Source organism: Echeneis naucrates, chromosome 12, assembly GCF_900963305.1.
Source record: "Echeneis naucrates chromosome 12, fEcheNa1.1, whole genome shotgun sequence".
NCBI classification, from domain to species: Eukaryota; Metazoa; Chordata; class Actinopteri; order Carangiformes; family Echeneidae; genus Echeneis; species Echeneis naucrates.
Window position 1 is genome coordinate 6,092,262 of NC_042522.1, and position 14,255 is coordinate 6,106,516.

At 40.7% G+C, this 14,255-nt stretch overlaps 1 protein-coding gene across 1 annotated transcript in view; it reads left to right on the plus strand.

Annotated features, from left to right (window-relative positions):
* The window catches only part of ank1b (ankyrin 1, erythrocytic b), a 51,885-nt gene that overhangs the window by 21,444 nt on the left and 16,186 nt on the right, over positions 1–14,255 (plus strand). The window contains exons 2-24 of the mRNA XM_029516414.1: positions 1,950–2,051; positions 5,103–5,201; positions 5,791–5,889; positions 6,093–6,191; positions 6,747–6,932; positions 7,324–7,422; positions 7,555–7,653; positions 7,773–7,871; positions 8,194–8,391; positions 8,655–8,753; positions 9,032–9,130; positions 9,655–9,753; positions 9,901–10,098; positions 10,275–10,373; positions 10,624–10,722; positions 10,948–11,145; positions 11,270–11,368; positions 11,523–11,621; positions 11,715–11,813; positions 12,074–12,166; positions 12,376–12,448; positions 12,617–12,637; positions 14,041–14,164. Coding sequence (XP_029372274.1) covers positions 1,950–2,051; positions 5,103–5,201; positions 5,791–5,889; positions 6,093–6,191; positions 6,747–6,932; positions 7,324–7,422; positions 7,555–7,653; positions 7,773–7,871; positions 8,194–8,391; positions 8,655–8,753; positions 9,032–9,130; positions 9,655–9,753; positions 9,901–10,098; positions 10,275–10,373; positions 10,624–10,722; positions 10,948–11,145; positions 11,270–11,368; positions 11,523–11,621; positions 11,715–11,813; positions 12,074–12,166; positions 12,376–12,448; positions 12,617–12,637; positions 14,041–14,164 — 2,579 coding nt within the window. The remainder of the gene's footprint in view (positions 1–1,949; positions 2,052–5,102; positions 5,202–5,790; positions 5,890–6,092; positions 6,192–6,746; positions 6,933–7,323; positions 7,423–7,554; positions 7,654–7,772; positions 7,872–8,193; positions 8,392–8,654; positions 8,754–9,031; positions 9,131–9,654; positions 9,754–9,900; positions 10,099–10,274; positions 10,374–10,623; positions 10,723–10,947; positions 11,146–11,269; positions 11,369–11,522; positions 11,622–11,714; positions 11,814–12,073; positions 12,167–12,375; positions 12,449–12,616; positions 12,638–14,040; positions 14,165–14,255) is intronic.

Here is a 14,255-nt window from a genome sequence, read left to right on the forward strand (position 1 = left end):
GTCAGCACTGCTTTGTGTGTCAGGCGAAGAGCCTGAGGAATATGGCCCTTTAATAACAGAGTAAATACCATTCTTGTATAAATCCTTGTGTACACTTTGCTTACTTCCTCAAGATTTTGTCTGTGTGTCTTCATCAGCTGCAGTGGGGTTTCTTAATGCATTGCAAACAATGTCATCTTTCTGAGTGCTGACAACACTACAGTAGCAATGAGTATTTCCACTAATGTTGGCTGATGTTGACTGGATTTCCCTCCAGATAGCATTAGTGAAACAGTAATTTCATTTGAAACAGGGATAAATAAAGTAACTGGCCCATGTGTCCTTTGTTCTTTAAACTAAAGGCTGATTTAAAACTCGATTTCCATCGTGGTAGTGGTTGCTTTTGCTGTTGCTGCTTTTCTTGCCTATTACTCTTTCATGGTCACTGAGCTCTGGAAAACTGCTGTGTTGTTGTCCGTATTATTGTGACCCGACTAATGACTTCCTAATCACATTCATTTGTGTTTTTTTTTTGTTTTTTTTTTTTTTGCTGTGCATACTACCCTAACTGTTCTTCGTTTAAAATCTTAACATTGTTATTTATTTTTGAGACTTAAAAGGCAAAACACAGTCTAAACAGAGGAAAACCTTTGTTCTGTGTGAGAAATGCAAAACAGCATCGGCTCACTGGATATGATTTGACTTTGTAATCAATCATTGGACCACTTGAGGCAGCCGACTGTGAAATAAAGTGTGATACTCTTCATGTCCTCATCCTTTTCACCTAGGCACACCAAAATATCCCAAATAAAGGATAAAAATGTGTGACTATGAGGAAGAAAGGAAATGTCAGGTGTGGCAGGGTGATTCATACTAAGTCATGCACGGTGGGGGGGTTTTGTAATCGCATGATTTGGTTTACATAAAATTTCAAAACATTTCAAAAGATTGAACTTTAAATATCAATCTAATCTGTAATATTTATACAGCATACACTCAAACCTCCTCGGTTTAATTTAGATAGTAGAAATGATAAAGTCTACCTCTTTTTTTCTGTGTTACAGTGGCTCTGGAAAACATGACGATTCTTAGAATAGATATTACATTTTGCAGGAGCTTGGCCGAGGGATCAATTAGGGAGTAAATGGGAGTAAATGGAAACAAGTGACCAGTGAGATAAAAATCTAATGCAGTACATCACTTTTGGTCCAATGTGTCAGCAAAGACGTCAGTCATTTGAAAAGGCCTGGCGTGTCTTTCAGCAATTCACTATAATTAATGCATTTGAGAGTAACGGCTCAAACAGACTCTTAATGTTACCAGTGACAGGGGTCACGAGCACAGTTCAGCGCGTTGCACAGTATTTCCTCTTTAGGGCATTTAGAGAAATGTCTCACTGTGCAGGTCAGCTGCATTACTATTGGATGATGAATGAATTCAGAGGTGGGTGTACAAACAACGCTGACACGCACATAGGCACACACCACAGGAGCTTTCCTCTAAGATCAGACAGGCAGACAGTGGAGCTCGTGGTGAAGTGCGCTCGGCTGTGAATGCCTGCCAAAGTCATAGCGTGGGCGAAGCTCGACTGTAAAGAGTCTGACATTTTTAGCTTCATACAGGGCAGACAAGCCAATGTTGTATATTTTATTTCCTGCATTGAGTCTTACATATTTCTTTCAAGAAATTGTAAAAAAAAAAATAAAAAAAAATTGAATGGATAAAGATGTTGTATGTAACCTGACTGAGGCTTTTGGCGCAGCTGTTTCCTGATACAAAGGATGTTGAAGGACCAGTTGACGTTCTTGAATCTATATTTCTAGCATTGCTGTTATACTTTATATACTTTTGATGAGAGGTTTTAACATGTTTTTTTACTTGATCTCTGTATGACACGTTCAGACACGTTAAGTGTATGTCCTCCTCTTCTTCTCCTCCCCTCCATTAAATGTCCTCTTCTGTCACTGCAGGCAGATGCAGCCACCAGCTTTCTGCGTGCAGCTCGTTCAGGGAACCTGGACAAGGCTCTGGATCATATCAAGAATGGACTCAACATCAACACAGCTAATCAAGTAAGATCATTTCATTCAGCTCGCCATCTGTTTTTATGTGTTTGTGTGTCAGTAGAGGATGAAGACAAAAAAAAAAAAAAAAAAAAAAAACACCACCCAGGTGTTTCAATTCTATCGTAGGCTCATATCAAAAACTACTTTTATTAGTTAGTATCAGTCTATGCATCTACTTCAGATGAATCCAAAGCCATTCTACAAGATGTGTAAACGGTAGAGATCAAATGTTGGTACAACACTTTTGAATATCTGTAAAACAGTACTGCTGAGCTCACTGACAATATATGAGCACACCAAGGCAAAAAAGGCTTATTGCTTTGGTTGATAATGTTATTGTGGAGAAATGTAAAATGGCGCTGGTCTAGATAATATTTTCATTTTAGGGGATAAAAGTTCATTACACTTAATATCTCTTTTCCTTGAAACAGCTTTGCAGTTCATGCATTCTTGCCTGAAAGCGTGTGGTGCTGGACTACACAAAGAATCGATAGTACACGTTTATTACAAGGCTAACAGCAGAATATTTTACTATCAACATCACGTGTACTATTTCCTGACAGCAAGAAAACTTCACTCAGCATTTCCCGCGCACACAAAGATTAATTGGGAGCCTTGTTGTAATCTTTGAGTTGGTGGATATTCAAATACAAACAGTCAGATTTCAGAAGTTTCCATCCCCAATCAGAAGAAAGTGGGCTTTTTAGGGCACCTTGGATAATATTGCCCGCTTCAGTCAGAGGCTCAACTGAGGGGCTATAAAACTGACAGTTTGGGATAAAAAGGGATTTTTTTAAGCTGTGAATCATGAAGAGCTCCTCTAGCGGAGCCCGAGAGTAAAAAAAAAAAAAAAAATATATATATATATATATATATATATTTATATAATGAGCATAATAGGTCTAAATATGGTTCTAAATAAATAAATATAGACAATGGTAAAATCAGAATGTTTTTCTCTCAAAAGTATCTGGGAGAGTTTTGAGCTCTCTATCAACTCACTGTGGGAAACAATGAGGCTTTTCTTCCTGGTCGTGATTATGAAACATGCTGAATGGAGAACGGTGTTCAGGAACTGCATTTTAATCCTCTGGGAAAGAAACAAAATGTGGAAAGTTCTGTCTCAAGTCTTCAGAGGAGTGTTTGAGTGCACCATCTCATGCTGCTATATCTACAAAATAAAAATAAAAGACCAAAAAGCAATAATAAAAATAAAATAAAACTCATAGACTTCCCGATTTACTGTCTTTGTGAAATATATTGTACATAAATTTTTAAGTATATTGGATCATAGCAGCATCAATCCTCGGGCCAGGCGTCTGCTCTCTTACACCTTGTTGCATCATAACACAACACTGTCAGGGATGGGAATATTATGGGGCAAGATCATGAAACCGTGAAACTGGTCTAGACTCATTCACTTGACATTTTGTCCTTGTGTTAAAGACAGTTGTGTGGTTGGAGTGATATTTGGTAAATGACTGTTGGAATGTTTTTATATACTCAAACAAAACACTGTGATTGAAATGAAAGTTGAAAGGCCAGCCTCCTCATTGTGTGTTTGTGTTACTGTGTGTGTATTTTAGATAAGATAAATGATTATTAAAATAAAGGGAAATGTGAAATTTCCACAGTTTTAAAGGATCATTAACATCCGTGTACAGTATTAAGATGCAATACATGACATAATGACTGTGAATATGATCTACAGTAATTAGATTTCATTGATCAAATGTAATTCTAAAAGCCCCAAACTTGATTTTCTAGTACAGTTGTATTTTATTTTCTTTCTCACCTGCACCAATTTATCTTAGTTTACTATTGCTTTGGATTGATTTTTACTGGTGGCTTTTTTTATGTGATTTATGTGATTCTGCAGCAATAACATTTCCTTGCTAAATCTGAAAACCTGTAGACTTCAGTCATTCCTCTTCATTTTTCTCTCTATCTGTCTGTGTGTGTTTCACGAGTGTTTCACGCCCTGACATTGTTGTGCTGTTGCCTGTGGGACTTCGTGTGCATGATTCACTGCTGTAGGTGTTTTTGGAAGCAGTGGGAATGGACACTGATGGTGTTATTTTCTATGTTGAAAACAAAACTGATGCATGTTCTGGTGTATCTGCTTCGGTCCCACGTGCACATGTAGATGTCCACTGATACACAGTATGTTTCCCATCAGCCTGCACATGCTCCCAGAGAAGCTGTGTTCCCCATTTGAATGTGTCACTGCAGTACAGTGGGAAAACTTAGAGCAACGTGGTTCGTGGAGACTCCTGGTGGCCAGATTGTTTCCAGCAGGCAGCATGCAGCTCAGACTTTATAATGTGAAGCCAGCTGGAGACAGATAGACAATCAGACAGATAAAACAGTTGCCCCAGCTCACTTCTCCCTGTGGCTTCACTTCTTCCTACTAATCATGTTGTTCTGTGTGTGAAATCCGCATTTCCCTGCTGCCACTGTGGATTTGTCATTTATTTTTAGTGATACAGTAGCTAGACAAGTGATGTCTTAGCATAGCTGGAGAAAATAGGCAAATGTTTCCCTGCTCAGAGAGGTACAAAGCTGTAAGTCCCTTCACTAATATATTTAAAACAGATGGGAATTCGATGATGTTCAGCTGCACGAGTGAAATCCACAACACTGCACTCCTGGAAAACTCTGACAATTCCAAAAAAATACTTGTATATTAATGGTCGTAACCAGGACGTGGATGATCAAGGCCAAGGAGAGAGAGGTCTAAGACAGAGGGGACCCGCAGTTGCCTGTGAATTGATCTAGAGATTTCAGAGAGGCCTTTGCTCAGATCTGCTCCATTAAGTGATTTAGGAGGGCAGAATGTGTTACACAGCATATTACAGTAACTCACAAGGGCACAACTTAACTCATTAAGTTGTCCAGTGAGATGTGGTATAATTTTTCCGTTAATCTAGACTGTGATTAGAATAATCCTAATTAACTGGTTGACTATATCTTTACTAAAGCCGGAAGACACAGGTATGTTTATATATGCTCCCTCTACTTCTATTTTTGACTAAATTACTCCATTTTCTCCAAAAGAACGGTCTCAACGGGTTACACCTGGCTTCTAAAGAGGGTCACGTCAAAATGGTCCTGGAGCTGCTACATGCTGGCATCGAGCTGGAAGCCACCACCAAGGTACATAGCTGTCCCCGTGTACTCCTTTATATAATGCAATGACTGACAGATTTCGAGGGTGACATTCTCCTGACACCTTTCTGAGTGTCAGCTAAGCTCTGGGGATGGTTGAGATGCAGGTGGCATCTATGAGGTAAAGTAACACCTAACACCTGTGATTTGATCTGCTGCCTGAGGGACTGTGTCCATCAGTCTGTTAATGAGAAAGCGTTTTTAGGAACAAGCGAAACAGGATTAAAAGAATGAAGAGTTTTCATAGTAATTCTAACGGGCAAGATGCAGTTTTTCTGCAGAGCCAGCTTGTGCCACTGTCTGTCAGTATTCACTGGAATTAGCAGTCTCAACATCTTTCCTCTAAATGACCTAAAAACCCTGAAATGTAAACATGACTGCTGCTTTTATCATCGCTGTTTTCATTTACGACACCTGCTGATTACACTACTCTGGATGCTGTCAATTCTCAGCGTAGAGATCTAGGCCATCAGGTTGCAGTCATTTCCCTCTCATTCACTCTATTTTCTTCCCATGCTTTCTCTGTGTGTCTGTGTGTGTGTGTGTGTGTGTGTGTGGATGTGTGCGTGACCTCCAGAAAGGGAACACTGCTCTCCATATTGCCGCGCTGGCAGGGCAGGAGAAAGTGGTGGCTGAGCTTGTCAACTACGGTGCCAACGTTAATGCCCAGTCACATGTGAGTCACCACGACATGTGAGCGAGTGTCTATGTGTGCAAATGTGTTTGTGTATCAGCGGAATCAGCGACTCAAATTCAGGAGTGTAAATGCGTATTTCTGACAGAATTTTGAGAATGAAAAAAAATAATGAAATAATAATAATATGTGATTGAGTGAATATGTCTTTGTGTCAATACGTATATGCATTTGTGCCCCAGCAGAAAGGGTTCAGCCCTCTCTACATGGCAGCACAGGAGAATCACTTAGAGGTGGTCAAGTTCCTACTCGAGAACGGTGCCAATCAGAGCCTCCCAACAGAGGTACATCTCTCCAACCTGCATGTTTGAGTGCAAGTGTGTCTCATTTTGCCCTCATCAGCCATTCTGATGATGCATGATTAGATCCTGAAGCATCACTGTGAAACAGGTGTTTTACTATGAAACAAAAGAATGGGGTTGGGTTAAAAAGAAAAACAAAAGACTATTTGGTTAAGGTAAAAGTCCTAAAATCTCATTTCACCGAAATAAGTAAGTTACCAGAGAATGCCAAAGCTGTCAATTGTGTAGTCTATAATTATAAAGAAATACTGTTCAATTTCTAGTTTTATATGCATCATTTTTGGTTTGCATGAAAGATATTTTAGTTTAGTTTTTTTTTTTTTTTTTTTTAAGGGAAAAAGTGTTTTATAAATAAATGTGGGTTGCCATTTTCTCAGTTAGATTTCTTTTAGTCCGTAAAAATGCATTGCAGTTTTTTTTAATGCCAGTTTAAAGAATAATCAGGCAACCAGACATTCACTGTGCCTCCTCAAGGAAATCATTTAGCATGATTTCTTTCTCACCATCTCTCCCTTCTCCCCACCTCTCCACTCTCAGGATGGCTTCACCCCCCTGGCTGTGGCCCTCCAGCAGGGCCATGAAAACGTTGTGGCGCTGCTCATCAACTATGGGACCAAAGGAAAGGTCCGTCTCCCTGCGCTGCACATCGCCGCACGAAACGACGACACACGCACCGCCGCAGTACTCCTACAGAACGATCCGAATCCTGATGTGCTCAGCAAGGTTTGCACTCGCTTTTTACGGGAACCAATCATTTCTTTAACTTGCACTCGCCCAATGACAATGCATGCAGCCAAGAAGAAAAGGAAAATTTTGTTGAATTTGTCGAAAAGATAAACTGATACAGCTGTATGACTAAAAAACTGGAATCAGATATCATGAAATAAAAAAATCTATCAAAGAAATAATCTTTAAATTGCCTTATTGCGCTGCTGTTCTTGTTTTATGTCTTAATCTGCTGCAACAGCTCTGTCATGCACGTTCTAACTTTTTCTAGTAATGATATAAGATTATAATTAGATTGTAGATATAGATATAATATATGTAATAGTAGATTATAATTATCCATATTTATTTGGTTGTTGTCACACTCTCTCACTGTGTGTCTCTGTAGACTGGTTTCACACCTCTCCATATTGCAGCCCACTATGAGAATATGAGCGTAGCGCAGCTGTTGCTCAACAGAGGAGCCAATGTAAACTTCACACCCAAGGTTAGTTTACCTCACCTGCACGATCAAAAATGGCATAAGGGAATAAGGATATTCTTTTAGGAGAGAAGAATAATATAAAGGAGGATAAGAGTTACATTTTTGAGCATTTTTTTTTTCCTTCTGCTCCTCTAGAATGGCATCACGCCCCTTCATATAGCCTCCAGGAGGGGCAACGTGATGATGGTCAGGCTGCTGCTGGACAGAGGAGCACAGATTGATGCCAAAACGAAAGTAATCTACGTCTGTTTCTTCACTTTTGCCTTCTCGGTGTATCAGCCTTCCCTGTTGATTCTTGTCTCCGATGACGTTGAACGCTTTTCCAGTTACGCCGTCTCTTTCTTTGTTTGTAGGATGAGCTGACTCCTCTTCACTGTGCTGCCAGGAATGGTCATGTTCGTATTATTGAGATCCTGCTGGAACACGGTGCTCCCATCCAGGCTAAAACCAAGGTAGATGACTTTAATGAAGTGCTGCTGCCATAGTGGCTGTAAGCAGATGTTCCCATCTGGACTTCCTGTTGACCATAGAGTTTTACTTTGTTAAGTGAATAAAAGAGCATCCTACTTGCCTTCGTTTTTCTGTTAACTTTTTAAGTGGCCTCATTGGCCATGGATTGATTTCATTCCCTAGAAGGAATCATACCTTGCTTTTCAGAAGATAAGAAACTAAATATCCCTGTCAGTGTGATACATAGGCATCCACTGTGTTTTATTTTGATGACTGTGACAACTCTACGTACCCTGTACCTGCCTGTTCTTCTGTCTCCTACAGAACGGTCTGTCCCCCATCCACATGGCAGCTCAGGGGGATCACATGGACTGTGTCAGGCAGTTACTGCAATACAACGCTGAGATTGACGATATCACACTGGACCATTTAACCCCTCTTCATGTAGCAGCCCACTGTGGTCATCATCGCATGGCCAAAGTCCTACTAGACAAGGGGGCCAAAGCCAATGCACGCGCTCTGGTGAGTAACTACTGCTTTAGAAGACTTAAGAAGTGATCATCCCCGCTGTCCTCGCGGCACACTCAATTACACGTTTTCAAGGAGTTTAAGTGATTATCAAGTCACAACTTTTTTTAGCGACCATGTCCATATGGGGAATTGTTTCTTGAAATAAAAGCTAAAGTTGAAAGAGTATATTTTAGAAATAAGATGAATATAGTAGCTCAGAAAAAGCGTGACCTACACTCACATCTAGGTGTCAACTATTTCCTCTGTGTCTCCAGAACGGCTTCACCCCTCTACATATTGCTTGCAAGAAAAACCACATGCGGTCCATGGACCTGCTGCTTAAGCATTCAGCTTCCTTAGAAGCTGTCACAGAGGTGAGACACGGTGTCGTCAGACACATAATGACTCATAATGAGAAAATATCCACTGCTCTGGTGTGAATACGTGGTTTCCCTCAAATGACGCTAAGAAATCATTCCTAAAGCATTCTTTTGGCTTCAAGTGTATTGCGGCTTTATGTTCTTATTGCATATTTATTGTATCTATCCACTTTCGATCAAACAATAGCAGGACATTTACGGTCCTGTGCTCCCAGTCAGATGTCAGTGTCATTTGCGTTAAACTATTCAGCCCTGTTCCTCTCTGTCTGCAGTCTGGTCTCACTCCTCTACATGTAGCAGCATTCATGGGCCACCTGAACATAGTGAAAAACCTGCTCCAAAGAGGGGCATCACCTAATGCTTCCAATGTGGTGAGATCCCCGTTTTAAAAAAAAAAGTCTTCTTTTTTTTCCCACTATAATTTTCCATTTTGCCAGTTGAGTGAATGAGCTCTCTAAATTATCCAAGATGTGTGACTGAAAATTCTCTTTCTCTCTATTTTTCATAAATTTTAATAATGAATGAATTCTACACCAAGTTCAATTATTAATTACAGGAGAGGATTAATTTTGTGGGTCATAAATTTAACAATTAGCGATAGATTGTTTCAGGTTCTCTTTCCTAACCTCAGAAAGTCAGCTCTGTTGAAAATGATATTGCAGAATGATCTTTAATTATTTCTGGATTAGTCAAATGAATAGACGATTCTGGACCTTGGGCTATCATATGAACTTGGATGTTTTAAGGTGGATTGAAAAACTTGGCTCTAAAACTGATTATAGATGAGTTACCCTTAAAATAACCCTTAAACTCTTAAAATGAATTTTAATTGCTTATATGCATAAATTCTACCATCTCGTTTGTGTGGATTACTGTCTTTGTTTTCCCTCTCCAGAAAGTGGAGACCCCCCTCCACATGGCCTCCAGAGCAGGACACTGTGAAGTAGCTCAGTTCCTGCTGCAGAACGCAGCACAAGTGGATGCCAAGGCTAAGGTATGAGCTGAGCACTTTTTAATAAGTCCCAAGTATGCAATAAAATTACCATCCATCAGTGGCAGGTTGGTATGGTTACCTTCATTTTACCCACCATTTAATTATGTTGGGTTTCCTGACTTCTTTCTCCCTGTTGTATGGGCCCAGGACGACCAGACACCCCTACATTGTGCATCCCGTATGGGCCACAAGGAGCTTGTCAAGCTGCTCCTTGAGCACAAGGCAAACCCTGACTCAGCTACCACTGCAGGCCATACACCTTTACACATCGCTGCACGTGAGGGACACGTTCACACCATTCGAATATTGTTGGAGGCTGGAGCACAACAAATCAAGATGACGAAGGTAGTTTAGAATTAAAAAAAAAATCCTGTATCCGAATTAGTTAGTGTAACACATTTTTTGCCCTAAATGGTGTGTGTCCCCCCCAAAAAAAAAGAAAAGAAAAGAAAAAAAAGTGAAATAGAGGTATGGTGTACGGGAGCTGGATCAATCTGTAAATTGTTCTTTGTTTTGAGCAGAAAGGCTTCACTCCCCTCCATGTGGCCTCAAAATATGGAAAGGTGGACGTGGCAGAACTACTTCTGGAGAGAGGAGCGAACCCTAACGCAGCTGGGAAGGTGAGACAATCTGTGCTCTTGAAACTTCAGATCCCTGAAGTACGCACAAACAATGACGCACACTTCACAAGGCTGTGAAGAACACTTCAGCCAAGAAGTGTGACCTCATGCAGATAATTTTAGAATATCAGCTAAATTATAGATTATCGTGGTATGTTTTTCATATATATATGTTTCTATGTGTGTGTTCATGTGTGTGTGTGTGTGTTTTGTATGTGTTTATATATGTGCATATGTGTGTGTTTAACAGAATGGTCTGACACCCCTTCATGTGGCCGTCCATCACAACAACCTGGATGTTGTAAAACTTCTGGTCAGCAAGGGAGGATCTGCACACAGCACTGCTCGAGTAAGATGCTCACATGTGTGTGTGCACATACTCACACAGCACGCCAACGCGTCAGTGACACAAACACCAAGACAGGAAATATGAGTCTGTGCTGCTTAAACATTCAGTCATTCACATACTCTCTCTCACAACACTGTCCAAGTTTTGTTCTAAAATTAGACCGGAAGAATATTCAGAGAAGAGGTGATCACTCTTCTTTGTGTTTGTCCCTGTTTCTCTCTGCAGAACGGCTACACTCCTCTGCACATAGCAGCCAAGCAGAACCAAATGGAAGTAGCCAGTTGTCTGCTCCAGAATGGGGCTTCACCCAACGCCGAGTCTCTCCAAGGCATCACACCTCTACACCTGGCTTCCCAGGAGGGTCGGCCTGACATGGTGGCTCTGCTCATCACGAAACAGGCCAACGTAAATCTAGGAAACAAGGTACAGAGTTAAAATGTGTGAAAAGGCACCATCTATCAAAATAAGATGTATAATAGCCCACAAAAAAAAAACGTTTTGATTAAAGATGCATTGTTCTGTTCTGCTGATTCTTGCCGTCTTTCAGAACGGACTGACGCCGCTACATCTTGTGGCTCAGGAGGGTCATGTGGGTATCGCGGACACTTTGGTCAAACAGGGAGCTTCTGTTTACGCTGCGTCACGGGTAAGACATACATCAGCAGTGGAAGACAGAATTTTGAAAAGGAAGTACCAAGTGTGTTAACCTGGAGGAAGTTACTGAATGACAAGAAGTCATCATTGAGGCTTCCTAACATCAGCCAGCTGTTTCTCTCTCTCCTTTCCTTTCCTTTTCTCAGATGGGCTATACCCCGCTTCACGTGGCCTGTCACTATGGCAACATTAAGATGGTGAAGTTTCTCCTGCAGCAGCAGGCTCAAGTGAACAGCAAGACAAGGGTAACTTATTAACTGTATACGACTAGTTCACCAGTGTGAGCAGATTAGTCACTTCTTGCTTTGTCTGATTATCGGCCTTCCTTGTTTCCTCAGATGGGCTACACCCCTCTACACCAGGCAGCTCAGCAGGGCCACACTGATATTGTCACCCTGTTGTTGAAACATGGAGCCCAGCCCAACGAAATCACATCAGTGAGACGCTTGAGGAAAATCTCCTCCTGTTACAATCTTACTTTCATCGCTGGGGCCTCCAGTGATGTATAGATATATATATTTGAAAATGTTTCTTCAATAAAAAATACATTCACACAAACACCACAACTGTCTGTAAAAGTATCCAGTGTTGTGAAAGTTTACTTCACTATCAAATACTGCAAATGCTATACTGAATGAAATGCTGTCATATTTGAGAGCAGGGGGAAAACTGTATTTTTTTATCTGTCTCTGTGTAGAATGGGACATCTCCCCTGGGCATAGCAAAACGACTGGGTTATATATCCGTCATTGACGTGCTGAAGCTGGTCACCGAGGAGTCCGTCTCCGCGGTGAGCAGCACATCATGCGTGGTCCACATGGTTACACCAGTCCACAAAAAAGCAGCCTTGAAGCGGCATGACTGAGATGTTCAGTTAAATACGCTCGTTGTGTTGATCAGCTTCAGCTCCCTCACCTGTTCTCCTCTTCTCCTTCTTCTTCTCTCTGTCTTCCTCCTTCCTTTTCCCCTCCCTCGACAACTTCCATCTGGCCCTCACAGATCACGACAGAGAAGCATCGGATGAGTTTTCCTGAGACAGTGGATGAGATACTGGATGTCTCGGAGGATGAAGGTAAGCTATCTTCTTTCATTTTGCTATTAAACAAAACCACTGCATGGCTTTGATAATTCATTTTCAGCTCTCACTCAGTTTGGGAGGTACACTGACTTATCAAAGTGTCACAGTTAATTTAAATATGTACTTGACTGTTTATAATGCCCTTTTCCGTTTGTTTTGTAGGGGTTGCCCAGCTAACGTTAGGTAGGATTGTGTCTGTATCTCTGCCTTTGTCCGGTCCGGTGGCTAGTGAACTTGTGCCTTCATTGCAATTGTACTCTCTCATTTTCTCTGTGCGTCACTAATTGTCTTTCTAATCTGTTCCTCTGAGTCTGCTCTCAACTCCAGCCGCGTTTGCTTGTCTCTATCTTTATCCTCTCAATCTTTATTCTCTCCTCGGCTTCCACTTGCTCAAATTTATTTCAAAATGTCAGTTTTTCATCAGCATGTAGTCACAACATCTTCCTTTTACCAGCCTTCAATGCACATCTGTTCGTGCGTTCATTATTGACAGAACTCAAATTCGTCTGCATTTGAAAAATACAAACAGCTTTCTTCCAATTCAGCAGTGAAGTTATTCTTGCCTTTTCCAGTCTAATAGATCAATAAGATGATTAAACACATGCTGTGGTCCAGCTGTGACATCACCCTCTAAACAACACCCAGTTGCTGTCTTTGCAGTCTACTATCTGCTTTAAAATTAGAGTGAGATCAAATCATTTTTCCTACACGTTAAACCATTTTCACAAACAGCCTTCATTTTTAATATGTTCTGTCTCTGTTTAATTGAATTGCTTTTTCTTTCTTTGCCTTTTTTTTTTTTTTAATGTCTGTCTGTTTAGCTGTACGGCTTGTACTAATTAATGTTTATTCATCTGTAAGCAGCTCCGTTGTTTGAGGTGGTTCATAATTTACTGTTGTTGGTGTGATGATTAATATATCACTATCATAACCTCCTTAATAATTGAGGTATTCTCTCCTACACAGAAACAACCATCACCACATGTGATTTCATCTTTAATGGGCATGCTCACTAAAAAAGCTGTCACCAGGTGCCTTGCAGTTTTCTGTCCATGCAGTGTCCAAAACTGTGCCACTGTCTTACCGATCCTCTTCTTTCACTCCTTTGGTTTCCATCAGCTCTAGTTGTTGGTTTGATTCCATTGCTTGGACTAATTATATCTGAAATTGTTTTGTGGCCTTTTTTATTTATTTATTTTTTTTTATGTGCTTTCACAAAGGTGAAGGGATGGGAAATTTTGGTGGTGTCACGATTACAACTTCCACCTATGGAGAATTGAATGAAGTGACATTATTTTGATTCAAGCGGAGAGGTCAGCTGCGGTTCAAGATACAGTCACTCATCAAAACAAATTTTGAAACTAGTCGAAATGCATCAAGGAGAAATGCATTTCATTGGCAGACTATATCTAAAAACATTTTACAACTGAGTGGAAGAACCAGAGAGCTGAGCTCAGCATCATTTTGCCCTGTATTCCCCTGGTCTCGTCCTTTTCTCTCCAAATTCTATATGTTTTCTTTGCCAGTGTTCGTTTTTCACCTTTCCCCATTTTTCCACATTCCTGACCTCTTTGTTTTGCCCAAAGGAGATGAGTTGCTCGGGATGGATGGAGCACGTTACTTAAAGCTTGATGACTTCAAGGACCAGGATGATGACTTCCTGTCTCCTAAGAAGACTCTAAGAGACTTTGAGGGCGGCATGGGTACCACGTAAGTCCTCCGGATGTATGCACGTGCATGTAAATGTACACACACATACAGCTTTTTGAAAATGTCGTAGTAATGCCTTAAACAGGATTGA